Below are 14,229 nucleotides of genomic sequence, written 5' to 3' on the forward strand. Positions count from 1 at the left end.
GGCATGCCGTATCAGAGTATACAATTCACATCCGTAAAATATCAAAAGCACACTTTCTGAGATATGAAGGCAAGGCACCAAGAATTATAATTTAGCAGGCAAAACCTACCGCTCCTTGTTGGGAGGAACGGCCATTATTAATTATATTATTTTGAAAATTGCCTGTTAGCAAAACACCAGAACAACCCCAAAACATAAAATGAGCATGCTCTTAACTCTTAGCTCGGCTGATACTTGCCTGTTAATCCACCAGTTGATGAACCTACCAGTTAAAGCAGGAGTGGGGAAGTGCAAGCCTTATACTGAATGTGGCCCTCTGGGTCTCCTTATTTGACCACACCCCTCAGGGCCCCCATCTTGCATCCCCCCAAAATGCTTTCAGCTGACTTGGAATATGTCCTTGAACAGTAATAACGCCTCTTGCATCCTTGGATAGACAGATTGATGGTGAATGATATGTGTGGAAACCTCTAACTCTGGTCACTTTCCCTGTTCCACACACTTTCCCCTCTGGCTCCATCCACCGCTGGCATGAGGCCCCCAGAAAACTCCCCATGAATAAATGTGTCCCTTGGGCTGCTAAAGTTTCCCCATCCTTGAACACAACCAACCAAAGCTTGCAGTCCTATTAGTAGTAATAGCTCTGAGAGCAGAAAAAAGATTGTTGCCTTCCTTACCTCTAGCAGCTGAACTGCACCCTCATGTTCTTTCTTAGCTTCAACCTGAGCCTGAAAGAGACAGAGGAAGAAAATTAGATCAGCTCCTGTTGCTCTAGAATAAACCTAACCCAACAGATCTTTACAAAGATGGTTTTTAACACACTCAGGGGCTGGTAAAGACATTTTTGCTGGTCTAAGAGATTGCACCATGCAATCTTAGAGCTGTGACCCAGGCTCCCTTGCAGCGTAGCATGTGGATCTACTCCTTAGTAAAAATAAGAAAATGCTAAAGCAATTCTAGGCTGCACCAATGGAAGTATAGTGCCCAAATCGAGGGAAGTAATAGTACAGCTCTATTCTGCCTTGGTCCGACCCCACCTGGAGTACTGTGTCCAATTCTGGGCACCACAGTTTAAGAAGGATACTGACAAGCTGGAATGTGTGCAGAGAAGGGGAACCAAGATGACAAAGTATCTGGAAACTAAGCCTTCTGAGGAATGGTTGAAAGAGTTGAGCATGCTGGGACCTAGAAGGACAATAGCACCTCAATTCTTTCTCGCAGAGTAAAGGTAAAGGTAGCCCTGACCATTAGGTCCAGTCGCAAACAACTCTATAGGCCGAGGGAGCTTGCCTTTGTCCACAGACAGCTTCTGGGTCATGTGGCCAGCATGACTAAGCTGCTTCTGGTGAACCAGAACAGTGCACGGAAACGCCGTCTACCTTCCCGCTGTAGCGGTACCTATTTATCTACTTGCACTTTGATGTGCTTTCAAACTGCTAGGTTGGCAGGAGCAGGGACCGAGCAATGGGAGCTCACCCCATCACAGGGATTCGAACCACCGACCTTCCGATCGGCAAGCCCTAGTCTCTGTAGTTTAGACCACAGCGCAACCCCCGTCCCTCTCGCAGAGTAGCTCACCCCAAATCCCCCATGTACATTTCACTTCCCACCATATCCATTCCTGACCAACTTCACTGGGAGAAGTGGTACAGCATCTGCTTTGCATGCAGGAGGTTGCAGGTTCAATCTGCAGCATCTCCTGGTAGGATGCTCCTCTGAGATTGTGGAGTGCTGCTGCCAGTTAGTGTAGACAATACTGAGCTAGATGTGGCAATGGTCAGATGTGAGAGAAAGCAACTTGCCGCTTTCCTCTGTTTGCATGCCTCCTCAACACTTTGTCTTCAAAAGAAACTACAGAGAAAATGGGCTTGTCTGGAGAAGCATCCTTTTATTCAGTCCCGGTCAAACGCCTTTTCTTTCCATTGGCTTTTTGTGCTAGACTAATAAATGTTCCCTAATAGCATCTGATAAAGGAAAGAGACCACAAAGAGGTCTCTGGAGTGCAAACAATACCTTAGCAAGTAATAAGAAACTTTTGTCTTATCTACCATCACAGGTTTAATAAAAAATGATAAATATACCTTTCCAGAATTCAAACTCAAAATATCGATACTGAAAGTTACAACAGTATTCACTGCAAACCCGGTTCATAACAAACTTGGTTATCTTACTGGGCCCCCTTATCAGCATTGCGTCTGGGAAGGCAATATTGTGCCTGGCAGGCTAGATAGGGACATATTGGCTGAGACAGGACAATCAGCCTGACTATGCTATCAGAGATCTAAGGTGGAAGCAGCAGTTATTAGCTTTCTTAATATGAAATGCAGCTATGAAATCTCATAAAAAGAGCAGCTCACCTACGAGGAAAAGTTGAGACATTCAGGGCTTTTTAAGCTTACAGAAAATGCAAGGAAGAGGAGTCATCATAGAGGTGTACAAAGCTATGCACCCCCAACATACTATAATTTGGGGACATCCAACAAAGCTGAATGTTGGGAGAGTCAGGACAGACAAAAGGAAATAATTCTCCACGCAGCTCACAGTTCAGCCATGGAATTTGTTCTCATAAGAGATAGTGATGGCCACCAAATGGGGGGGGGGAGAGGCTTTAAAAGATGATTAGACAAATCCATGGAGGATAAGACCATCAAGGCTGCTGGCCACAATGGCTATGTTCTCCCTCCCCTATCGGAGGCAGTATGTCTCTAAAGACCAGCTTCTGGGAATCACAAATGAGGAGAGGCTCCCCACTAAGGCATCCAGTCAACCACAGTGAGAATAGTGCTGGGTTAGAAGGGCCTTTGGCCTGATCCAGCAGGGCTCTTCCTATCTTCCAACCATTGGTGTCTCAAGGGTTGAATTCTGCACCAACCTTATATTTGTTGGCTACCGCCTATGTGCCAGCTGTTTGAATGTCCCTGCAGAACAATGGTCCGCCTGGGTCAGGACTGTCTCCACGCAGACAGGCAGGGGCTCTCTGAGATTTCAGACCAAGGATCTCTCCCAGGCCTAGCTGGAAATGCCAGGGAATGAGCCAGGGACCATTTGCAAGCACAGTGTGTGCTCTACCACTGAGTTATAGCCTTTCCCTTAACATAATGGGCAGGGACACACAGCAATTCCCATCACCTGCAGAAGTTTGAATCTGCCCTCAGCCACTGAAAAGTCACATTTTCAGAGATGGAAGCTGCATTTAGCAGCGTGCCATGGCTGGCTAGCTATCCAAGAACAGCAAGATAATGTACAAAGTGCCCTTAACACACGGTTGCACCGATAAGAACCAAAGTTCTCATAATATTGGGGGGAACCAAAGTTCTCAAAATATGGTTCCCATAACATGAAGAAATGGATCCAATAATGTATTCCATGTTCACTTAATGTCCTAACTAGAATGGGCTCAGATTAAGAAACTGAATTGTGAAATCTACCAGGGACTCACCTGTTTCACTCCTGGTGCCACCCATGTGACGGCTTTGCCCTACTGCTTGCTTTTCACCCTCCCCTTCCTCCCGCTGCCTTGCTTACCTTCTGCAGGAGTTCAATTTCCTGCTGTTTTGCGTTGAGAACAGCCAAGGCTTGCTCATGCTCCAATTCCAGCTGTTGCCGCCGTTCAGCAGCCTCTCGCATATGCTGTTGAGTGGGGAAGAAAGCAACTCATCAGGCAAGTGTGAGGGGCAGATGCCAGGAACAGGTCAGTAATAGCTCACACACAGTGTCAGTGAAGTTAATTCTCTATTCAAAGAAACAAACAGCTCAGGAGGCCAGGCCTAGTAAGCACAGCAACTCGTCCCAGTAGATCAGGCATCGGGAACCTCCGGCCCATGGGCTGGATACGGCCCATGGAGGCAGTTTATCCGGCCCACAGGCTGCCCATGAACCAAGCTGCCCGCTCAGCAAGTCCCCCGCGCTGTGCTAAACTGGCACAGTGCGGTGCGGGGACTCGCCGAGCAGTGCCAGAAATCGCGTCTACACAGCCACAGAAGCGATTTCTGGTGCTGCAGACATTTTGGAAATGGGCAGCCAGCGCTGGAAATCACTTCTGCACAGCCACAGACATGTGCAGAAGCGATTTCTGGTGCTGTGCTGCCCATTTCCAAAATGTCTGCAGTGCCAGAAATCGCTTCTGTGCATGTCCGCGGCTGCGCAGAAGTGATTTCCGGTGCTGGCTGCCCATTTCCAAGATGTCGGCAGCACCACTGGAAATGGTTTCTGTGCCTGTGCGGCCCATTTCCGGCCCACGGATGATAGTCTGTGGGAATCCTATGGCCCACGGGCAGAAAAGGTCGCTGACGCCTGCAGTAGATTTTGCCCCAACCAAAGAGGCAGTTGTGAGGACTGAAGGTCCTTGCCTTCCCACAATTGTCTGAGGCTCCTCCTCCCCTGGGTCCTTCCCAAGCAAGCTGAGACTCCATCAGCACATCTGTCTCTGCTCCACCCTCTTCATACCTTTTTTGACCCTGGGAGATCAGGGGGAATGGGAACTGGATGTGGGAAGGGGAAGAGGGGAACCCCAATCCAGGGGGTGGGGGAGAGAATAGATCAGAGGGTGCCCATGATTCTCAGTCAAAAATGCAAAAAGTTTGGTGACCCCTGGGATAACTCATCACACGTACACGGTGCTTCCAATTACAACACTCCAGTAGCGGATTGCACAGGTGCATCACACAGTCTCAAAACGTTTGTTGTCGCTGCTGAAAAGGGTTTTTAAAATAAATAAATAAATAAATTGGAGTTAAACCCCCACTTCCAGGCCAACCTTGACTTCCAATGATAATAGCTTCCCCACGAAGTTTTGAAGAGATGCTGTCTATAATCTGTCTAGAGCAGGATTAGGCCTACCAAACTGTTGTCAGTAGCTCACCAGTCCCAAGATTAGATTTACCACTGCCAGCACTGAAGATGCACCCGAGCATCTTCTCCCTCTCTGATCTTGCAAGCAGATCAGAATGCTCCAGAAAGAAGGGCGTCAGCTCAATTGACAGAGCACATGCTGCTTTGCATGCAGAAGGTCCCAGTTCAATCGCTGGCAACTTCAGGTATGGCTGTGAATGTCCTGCCTGAAACCCTGGAGAGTTGCTGCCAGTCAGTGTAGACAATACTGAGCTAGATTGTCTGGCTCAGTATCAGGCGGCTTCCTCTGTTCTTGTTTTGTTGTTGTTTAGTCGTTCAGTCGGGTCCGACTCTTCGTGACCCCATGGACCAGAGCACGCCAGGCACTCCTGTCTTCCACTGCCTCCCGCAGTTTGGTCAAACTCATGTTCGTAGCTTCGAGAACACTGTCCAACCATCTCGTCCTCTGTCGTCCCCTTCTCCTAGTGCCCTCAATCTTTCCCAACACCAGGGTCTTTTCCAGGGAGTCTTCTCTTCTCATGAGGTGGCCAAAGTATTGGAGCCTCAGCTTCACGATCTGTCCTTCCAGTGAGCACTCAGGGCTGATTTCCTTAAGAATGGATAGGTTTGATCTTCTTGCAGTCCATGGGACTCTCAAGAGTCTCCTCCAGCACCATAATTCGAAAACATCAAATCTTCGGCGATCAGCCTTCTTTATGGTCCAGCTCTCAATTCCATACAACACTACTAGGAAAACCATAGTTTTAACCAGTGTTTCTCAACCAGTGTGCCTCCAGATGTTTTGGGACTACAACTCCCATCATTCCTGACCACTGGTCTTGCTAGCTAGGGATGATGGGAGTTGTAGTCCCAAAACATCTGGAGGCACACTGGTTGAGAAACACTGGTTTTAACTATACGGACCTCTGTGGACAAGGTGATGTCTCTGCTTTTTAAGTCTAGGTTTGTCATTGCTTTTCTCCCAAGAAGCAGGCATCTTTTAATTTCGTGACTGCTGTCACCACCTGCAGTGATCATGGAACCCAAGAAAGTAAAATCTCTCACTGCCTCCATTTCTTCCTCTTCTATTTGCCAGGAGGTGATGGGACCAGTGGTTTACAGGTTTGCAAAAGAGAGAAGAGGCACCATTGCCAGGTCAGCAGGGGGGTGGGATATTTCTCTTCCCATTGCACTGTTGAATCATAGGATTGCAAGGTTTGAAGGGACACCATGGGTCATCTAGTCCAACCCCCTGCAATGCAGGAATCACAGCTGAGATGGAAAGAAAAAAGACTCTCTCTGCTCTTCGGAGATAGTTCCTAGAGTCATATCATAAGCTGGGTAGAATGCTGTCTTTTGTTCCCTTCTGAAATGCTCTGACGTGATTCTCAGTGGATCACTTTGCTTATTAATGGCTGCTTGTTCACCTGGGGATAGTTCAAATTCTCGAGGTATCTAAACAGGCAACAGGACACATTAAAAATAATACATCACAGAAGGGGCTGAGTACAATGAGTCATGACATGGAGCCAAAGATGTACTCAAGATGACATAGAGCAGGGGTGTCAAACTCAAATTCATCGGGGGCCGCATCAGCAGTTTGGTCACCCTCAAAGGGCCGGTTGTATCTGTGGGACTATGTGTCCACTCTTTATTATCATAAATTATTGTCACTGCATTCAATTATTACTGTTTTTTGTAATAATGTAAGTAATAACTAGCTCTGAAAGCAGAAACATAGTCAGAATAATGGCAAGTAGATATTCAAATGTACAATTATTGTACAATTTATTGAAAAATGATTTTTGGTAACTGCACTGGGTGGTGGAGGCTCGCTAGGGTTTCATGCAGGACCTTTGCAGAGCTACTAGTACCTGGAGATGCTGGGGTCCTTCTGCATGCAGGACAGATGTTCTGCCAGTGAGCCACCACCCTTCACCAAAGGGACTGGCTGAGGTTGACTCACTGAAGCTGCTCTCCTGGTTCCAGGGTTTAAGGGCCCGAAGTATAAAGCAGCATCCTATGTTTCTGAGGAGAGGGAGAGGGAGAGGGAGAGGGAGAGGGAGGGAGGGAGGGAGGGAGGGAGGGAGGGAGGGAGGAAGGAAGGAAGGAAGGAAGGAAGGAAGGAAGGAAAGAGGGAGTGGGAGGGAGGGAGGAAGGAAGGAAGGAAGGAAAGAGGGGAGAGAAAGAAGAGTAGGAAATAAGGAAGAGAATAAAGAAGGAAAGAAAAAGAAAGAGGGAGAGAAGACGGAAAGGGAGAAAGAAGGAAGGAAGTAGAGGGAAAGAAAGAATAAGAATGAGGGAGAGGAAGAAAGTTGGGAAGGACGGAAGGAAGAAAGGAAGTAAGGAAGAAAGAAAGAAAGAAAAGAGGGAGCAGGAGGGAGAGAGGAAGGAAAGAGGTGAGAGAAAGAAGAGTAGGAAAGAAGGAATAAAGAAGGAAAGAAAAAGAAAGAGGGAGATAAGACAGAGATAAAGAAGGAAGGAAGGAGAGGGAAAGAAAGAGTAAGAATGAGAGAGAGGAAGAAAGAAAGGGAGGGGGGGTCACCGCCTTGATTCAGCGCCAGAAAAGAGCGCAAAGGGACCCAGGGGCAAAAAGCATTTCCCCGGCCCCAGCTGTTTGTCGGCACTTTGTTGGCACGGCGCTTCAGCAGCAAGGTCCCACTGCTGGGTCCCGCTGGCTGGGGCACTCGGCGGGCCACATGACGAGGTCTGGCGGGCCGGATTTGGCCCCCGGGCCTTGTGTTTGACACCCGTGACATAGAGGGACAATGTAGTGGGACACCTGAGTTGCAGGCAGAAGGTCCCAGGGCCAATTCTGAGCATCTGCAGTGAAAATAATAATCAGGTGGCAGATGATGTGAGACACACACTGCCAGTTGGAGCATAGGGCTCTGGAATAGCCCTTCCTTAACTAATCCTCCTTTAACCACCATTTCTTTTGCTGGCCTCCCAGGCAATGGACCAACAGACATTCACACAAAGCCCTATGTCCTTTAATCTGACCTTCCTCTCCCCCAAACCTTTTCCTCTGTTGCAAACAATTCCCACCAAACCTGCAGGCAGTAAGTGGCGCCTGCTGAGGTCTTAAGAGTAAGCAAAGGGAGCGAGCTCTCATTGCGAAATCATAGAGAGACAGTCTTCGCTTTTGAAATCATCCAGAATGAGCTGGCAAACATTGCACGAACCTTTAGATCTATCTACCCATCACTATTTGGCCTGTTTTTGAAGGACTAAAATAGGAATAAAAGGCATCCAGCCTTGCTTGCCACATCCTTTTGGGGGGAAAGGGCGGGGGGGCAGGTTGGAGAATGGGGTTTTTTGTGTGTGTGTCTTTCTTTTGCTGAAACCAAAGACAGAATTGCTTTCGTCTTCCTTTGTTCGCCTCTGAAACATATACGCTGTGCCCTCCTTGGTCTTCTTTTTGCTTGCCTGACAAAGTTGTGATTGTAAAGCAATGTTTGAACCTCTCTTTATCTGTGTCACTTCAAAGGAGACTTCGCAGAGGCTGTTACTGTGGTTCAGTCAACTGACGAAAGGTCTGTCTGTCTGTCTGTCTGTCTGTCTGTCTGTTGACCCTGAAGCGCCTGCTCTGGGTAGGTGGAGGGGAGCATATTTTTATAGATCAGCGCAAACCATTTAGAAACTTATAACTATGCTAATTTTTATTTCAAAAGTTCCTACAAATGACACATAATGTTTGTTCTGCAGTTGCAAGAAACCAGTTCTTTAGCATAGCAGCACCTACACTTTGGAACTCCCTGCAGACACCTTCGCTGCATTGGTTCTGCCCCATGCTATTAAATGTTTTGTTCCAGCAAGCTTATCCAGGCAAGTGATTTTAGCGCATGGTTTGGACACATGGTTTTTAGTAGGTATAAGAACATGCTGAATTGCTGAATGCACAAAAGTATACATTTCCTGCAAAAGAGACACAAAACTTTCGAGTATGCTAAAACTATCCAATATTAGAAGCCCTGCGATGGCGGAAGTTAGTAATTTAATTAATCACAGGTTTTTATGGGCATTGACTTTCTACACATTTTCCCCCTCCTTCTTAGCATTCTTGCTTGGGAAAAAATTATTGATTTATAGATCTTGCTTTTAATGTTTGTTTGTTTGTTTGTTTGGTCTTTCAAATGAATATTTTGGATGGTTCCTTGTAAATCAGTTTTTGTTCTAGTAAGCGATATATGGTGCTGGAGGAGACTCTTGAGAGTCCCATGGACTGCAAGAAGATCAAACCTATCCATTCTTCAGGAAATCAGCCCCGAGTGCTCACTGGAAGGACAAATCCTGAAGCTGAGGCTCCAGTACTTTGGCCATCTCATGAGAAGAGAAGACTCCCTGGAAAAGACCCTGATGTTGGGAAAGATGGAGGGCACTAGGAGAAGGGGACGACAGAGGACGAGATGGTTGGACAGTGTTCTTGAAGCTATGAACATGAGTTTGACCAAACTGCGGGAAGCAGTGGAAGACAGGAGTGCCTGGCGTGCTCTGGTCCATGGGGTCACGAAGAGTCGGACACGACTAAATGACTAAACAACAACAACAAGCGATATATAAATTTTGAGGAGTAAATAAATAAATGATGTTCTGCCTGTCCACTTTTTAGCCACTGAAGTGCGAGATTTGCTGATTAGTTAGCTGCTAAGCTCTGCTTTCTATTCTTCACACACACACACACACAAACACTTCAAACCAGAGTTTCTAAGCCTCCTGCCTACAGTCAAAGTTGGCAAGAAAATCTGGAAAAAGTTGAAGAAAACTCTCCTTCTTTTCATTACTTCTTGTGTGAGGAAGTTGAATCAAAGTCACCCCATTTCTCAAACACACAGTAGGTTAAGGCAAGTGATTACAGCACTCTTGGCAAGGTCAGAAAGCACAGACTCTGCCTCTCACTGGCTGTTGAAATTGCCACATACTTGCTCACCGGATCAACTACATGCAAATGCAAGGAGGCAACTGTTGACACTAAATTTAAAAAGCCGTGGATTTCTATCACTAATTTACATAACTTACATCCAAGTTTCCATCTTGGGAAGCAAGCTCCATATAATCCACCAAAACTTACACCTCAGAAGTAAATCCCATTAAATTCAGGGCAGAAGTAAAATCCCATTCAATTCACTCCCACTGTTTGACATAGTAACTTTTCTTTTAAGTCATGTATACGGCATCTGTAGCCTTACAGTGCAATCCTAAAACATGTCTAAATTAATCGGGTTTACTCCCATGTAAGGGACCCAGGTGGCACTGTGGGTTAAACCACTGAGCCTAGGGCTTGCTGATCAGAAGGTCGGCGGTTCGAATCCCTGTGACGGGTGAGCTCCCGTTGCTTGGTCCCAGCTCCTGCCAACCTAGCAGTTCGAAAGCATGTCAAAATGCAAGTAGATAAATAGGAACCGCTACAGCGGGAAGGTAAACGGTGTTTCCATGTACTGCTCTGGTTTTCCAGAAGCGGCTTTGTCATGCTGGCCACATGACCTGGAAGCTATACGCCGGCTCCCTCGGCCAATAACGCGAGATGAGCGCGCAACCCCAGAGTCGCTCATGACTGGACCTAATGGTCAGGGGTCCCTTTACCTTTACCTTACTCCCATGTAAATGGGTTTAGGATTGCAGACTTGGCGTATGTATGTTTAAAAGGTAAAGGCAAAGGACCCCTGACCATTAGGTCCAGTCGCGGACGACTCTGGGGTTGCGGCGCTCATCTCGCATTATTGGCTGAGGGAGCCGGCGTACAGCTTCAGGGTGATGTGGCCAGCATGACTAAGCCGCTTCTGGCGAACCAGAGCAGTGCACAGAAACACCATTTACCTTCCTGCCGGAGTGGTATTTAGTTATCTACTTGCACTGGTGTGCTTTCAAACTGCTACCGTAGGTTGGCAGGAGCTGGGACCGAGAAACAGGAGCTCAACCCGTCGCGGAGATTCGAATCGCCAACCTTCCGATCGGCAAGCCCTAAGCTCTGTGGTTTGGACCACAGTGCCACCCACATCCCACGTATGTTTACTCAGAAGTAAATCCTAGCTTGAGATGTGGCTTGGACAGCATGTAATGATAAAAAAATAATATTATTAATTTAATACTTTATATAACTCCCAAAGGACCCCAAGGTCCTACACACAAGAACTAAAAAGAGAGAGAGAGAGAGAGAGAGAGAGAGAGAGAGAGAGAGAGAGAGAGAGAGAGAGAGAGAGTCAAATAACCCCTTTAAAATGTTGAGGCAAAAAAAAGTCTTAACCAGGCACTAAAAAAACAGTAGGCACCAGCCATCTCTCTTTGGGGAGGGCATTTCAGAGGCTGCTTGGAGCTAGCGATTTTGACCAAAATAAAAAGTGGGGGCTAGACACGTGAGCTTCACAGACTTAAAAATAGGTGCCCCAATTCAAGTCAAGACCAGGACCATTTCAGTCTTGAGTCCAGCTCACAATGGGGTTTCTCCTGCTGCTCCTTGTCAGCAACGCAGCACTTGCAAAGGAGGTTGCTGGACAGGGCTGTGCTGACTCAATCCTGAGCACACAATGACAGTGTCAGACGATGCTCTCTCTCTTTTTGTAATATATTTTTATTGAACAAATTCAACAAAAACAATTCTCAATCAATTTAACCAATTACATTTCCCCCCTCCCATCCATCCCTCTCCCACCCGCCAAAGACTTCCCTCAGCTCCCCACTCTGATTTGTTTATACGGTACATATTATTCTCTGCATGTTATAAAATTGTACATATCATTACCTTATCTGTCATATGTTCTACTAATAAATTTGTGGATGTTTATTCAAAACCTGCCAAGGAGTCCAGATCCTTTTGTTGTCTTTTTAAGTAGTTTGTAAAAAAAAATCCCATTCTGCCTTAAAGTCACAATTGTCCTTCTCACGTAGTTTATATGTTAGCTTTGCCAACTCTGCATAACACATCAGTCTTTCTTGCCATTGTTCTTTCATTGGGATTTCCTCATTCTTCCATATTTGTGCTAACAAGATTCTTGCCGCTGTTGTAGCGTACATGAATAAACTCTTTGTTTTCCTTGGCAGGTCTTGTCCTAAAATCCCTAACAAAAATGCTTCTTCTTCTTTTTTTTTTTACAAATGTGAATTTGAACATGTTTTTCAATTCATTATATATCATCTCCCAAAACGCTTTGACTTTCCTACATTCCCACCACATATGATACAAGGTACCTTCTTTTTCTTTACAGTTCCAACATGTATTTGATCCAGTTTTATACATTTTTGCCATCTTAACTAGTGTCATATACCATCTGCACATCATTTTCATATAGTTTTCCTTCAAAAGAGAACAATCTGTAAATTTCAAATCTACCTTCCACAATTTTTCCCAATCCTCAAATTTTATTTTATGTCCTATATCTTGCGGCCATTTAATCATAACTGATTTAACCTCTTCATCTTTTGTTTCCCATTCTAGTAGAATACTATATGCTTTCTTCAGTAGCTTCACATCTTCTTCTATAACCTCTTTTTGGAATCTAGAAATTGTATAGATAAACCCTTTTTTGTCTTCCTTATACATCTCATTTAGTTGTCTGTAATGCAACCAACTCTTAACATGGTCTTTTATTTCATCATTATCTTTTAATTTCCATTTTCCGTCTTGATCTCTCAGTAAGTCTCTGTATGTAGGCCACTTCCCCTTTTTGCCAAGCGGTTTGAGTAACGAAGCTTCGATTGGTGACAGCCACCAAGGTGTTTTTTGTTCTATTAGGTCTTTATACCTCTCCCATACTCTCATTAATGATCTCCTAATTATATGATTATAAAATCCTTTATGTACTTTCCCTTTCCATACCATAAATATGCATGCCATCCATATCTGTTGTCATGGCCTTCCAAATCTAACACTTCTTCCTTTTCCAGTTTTATCCAGTCCCTAATCCAAACCAAACATGTAGCCTCATAGTGCAATTTGAAGTCTGGGAGGGCGAAGCCTCCTCTTTCTTTTGCGGTCAGACGATGCTCTTGAGCATGCCCCAGAGCCCCATTTCCTCTTGGGATCCTGCAATTTGGGTTAAAAGGCAAGGGTAAAGGACCCCTGAGAGTTAAGTCCAGTCGCGAACGACTCTGGGGTTGCGCCGCTCATCTTGCTTTACAGGCCGAAGGAGCCGGCGTTTGTCCACAGACAGTTTTTCCAGGTCTTGTGGCCAGCATGACTAAGCTGCTTCTGGCGAACCAGAGTAGCGCATGGAAACGCCATTTACCTTCCCGCCAGAGCGGTACCTATTAATCTACTTGCACTTTGATGTGTTTTCGAACTGCTAGGTGGGCAGGAGCTGGGACTGAGCCATGGGAGCTCACCTTGTCATGGGGATTTGAACTGCCGACCTTCTGAACGGCAAGCCCAAGAGGCTCAGTGGTTTAGACCACAGCGCCACCCGCAATTTGGGTTAATAAATCACAAAACTGTGGAGTTGGAAGTGACCCCCACTGTCAACCACTCCAACCCCCCTGCAATGCAGGAATCACAGCTAAAGAATTCCTGATAAACAGCCATCCAACTGCTGTTTGGAGGAGCACCCACTATCTTCCTAGGGAGTCCACTCCACTGTCGGAGACGGGCACTCCTCATCCGTTCCACAGCCTCCCGTAGGAAGGGCTCTGGCTCTACAGGCCCTGGTGGTCTGGGAGGTTCTTCTGGGAGTTCTTGTCCAGTCTCCCAGGCACAATGGCCTCTCCATCTTCTGCAGTCATCTCTGAGCCCAGACCCAGACCTGGCTCCCCACCTAGTGCCCCTGCAGACTGTCCACATTGCTGCTAGATGCAAGAGTCACAACAGCATCACAACCTCCAAAGGGCGAGTTGGAGCTTTTGTCTCTCTTTCCACATTGCCCCAGTCCAGCTGTCTCCAAAGTGTGTGTGCTTCCCCCAGGCGACAAGATGGCTTTGCTGAGGAAGCTGATCTCCATGGTGGGGAAGGAATCTGCCCCGGGAACAGGTTTATTTTTAAAAGTTCCAATATCTATAAAAGCCTACCATTGACATTAACGGAGACTCAGATGACTTTTTGAATGTCATTGCCTTGTTTCAGAAAGATAACTGGAACACAGGGAGGAAAGCGACCCAAATTTAATTCTGCACTAGAATGTGGCGATCAAAAGGGCTTGTCGTCTCGCTCAGCCGATGCCACATCTACGGCACAGCAGAGTGAGGGCTGATAGGCAGCTGGAGCACATTGGGCAGAAAGGAAGAGAGGGGTAGAAAAGAGATCCATTTCCTTTGAGATGTTATACTTAACTTTCCAGAGCGTTGTGTCAGCACATTTCAGCCCTGGCTTTTCTGCTAAGCTAATACATCCCAATATAATGAAAGGGAAAATTAAAACTGCTCCGCCTCAACGCAGGGCTGCTTTCTATATTCAGAGGCGGAAAATGAACACCA

General features: G+C 46.3%; 1 protein-coding gene across 20 annotated transcripts in view; it reads right to left on the minus strand.

The window, feature by feature from the left end:
- RIMBP2 (RIMS binding protein 2) overlaps positions 1-14,229 on the minus strand; it is a 286,403-nt gene that overhangs the window by 87,054 nt on the left and 185,120 nt on the right. For all 20 annotated transcript variants that reach the window (XM_088659580.1, XM_035097548.3, XM_088659571.1 and 17 more), the window contains 2 exons: positions 3,526-3,630; positions 678-728 (listed from right to left, as the gene is read on the minus strand). In XM_088659580.1, coding sequence (XP_088515706.1) covers positions 678-728; positions 3,526-3,630 — 156 coding nt within the window. The remainder of the gene's footprint in view (positions 1-677; positions 729-3,525; positions 3,631-14,229) is intronic.

Source organism: Zootoca vivipara, chromosome 16 (genome assembly GCF_965207765.1).
Source record: "Zootoca vivipara chromosome 16, rZooViv2.hap1.1, whole genome shotgun sequence".
NCBI classification, from domain to species: Eukaryota; Metazoa; Chordata; class Lepidosauria; order Squamata; family Lacertidae; genus Zootoca; species Zootoca vivipara.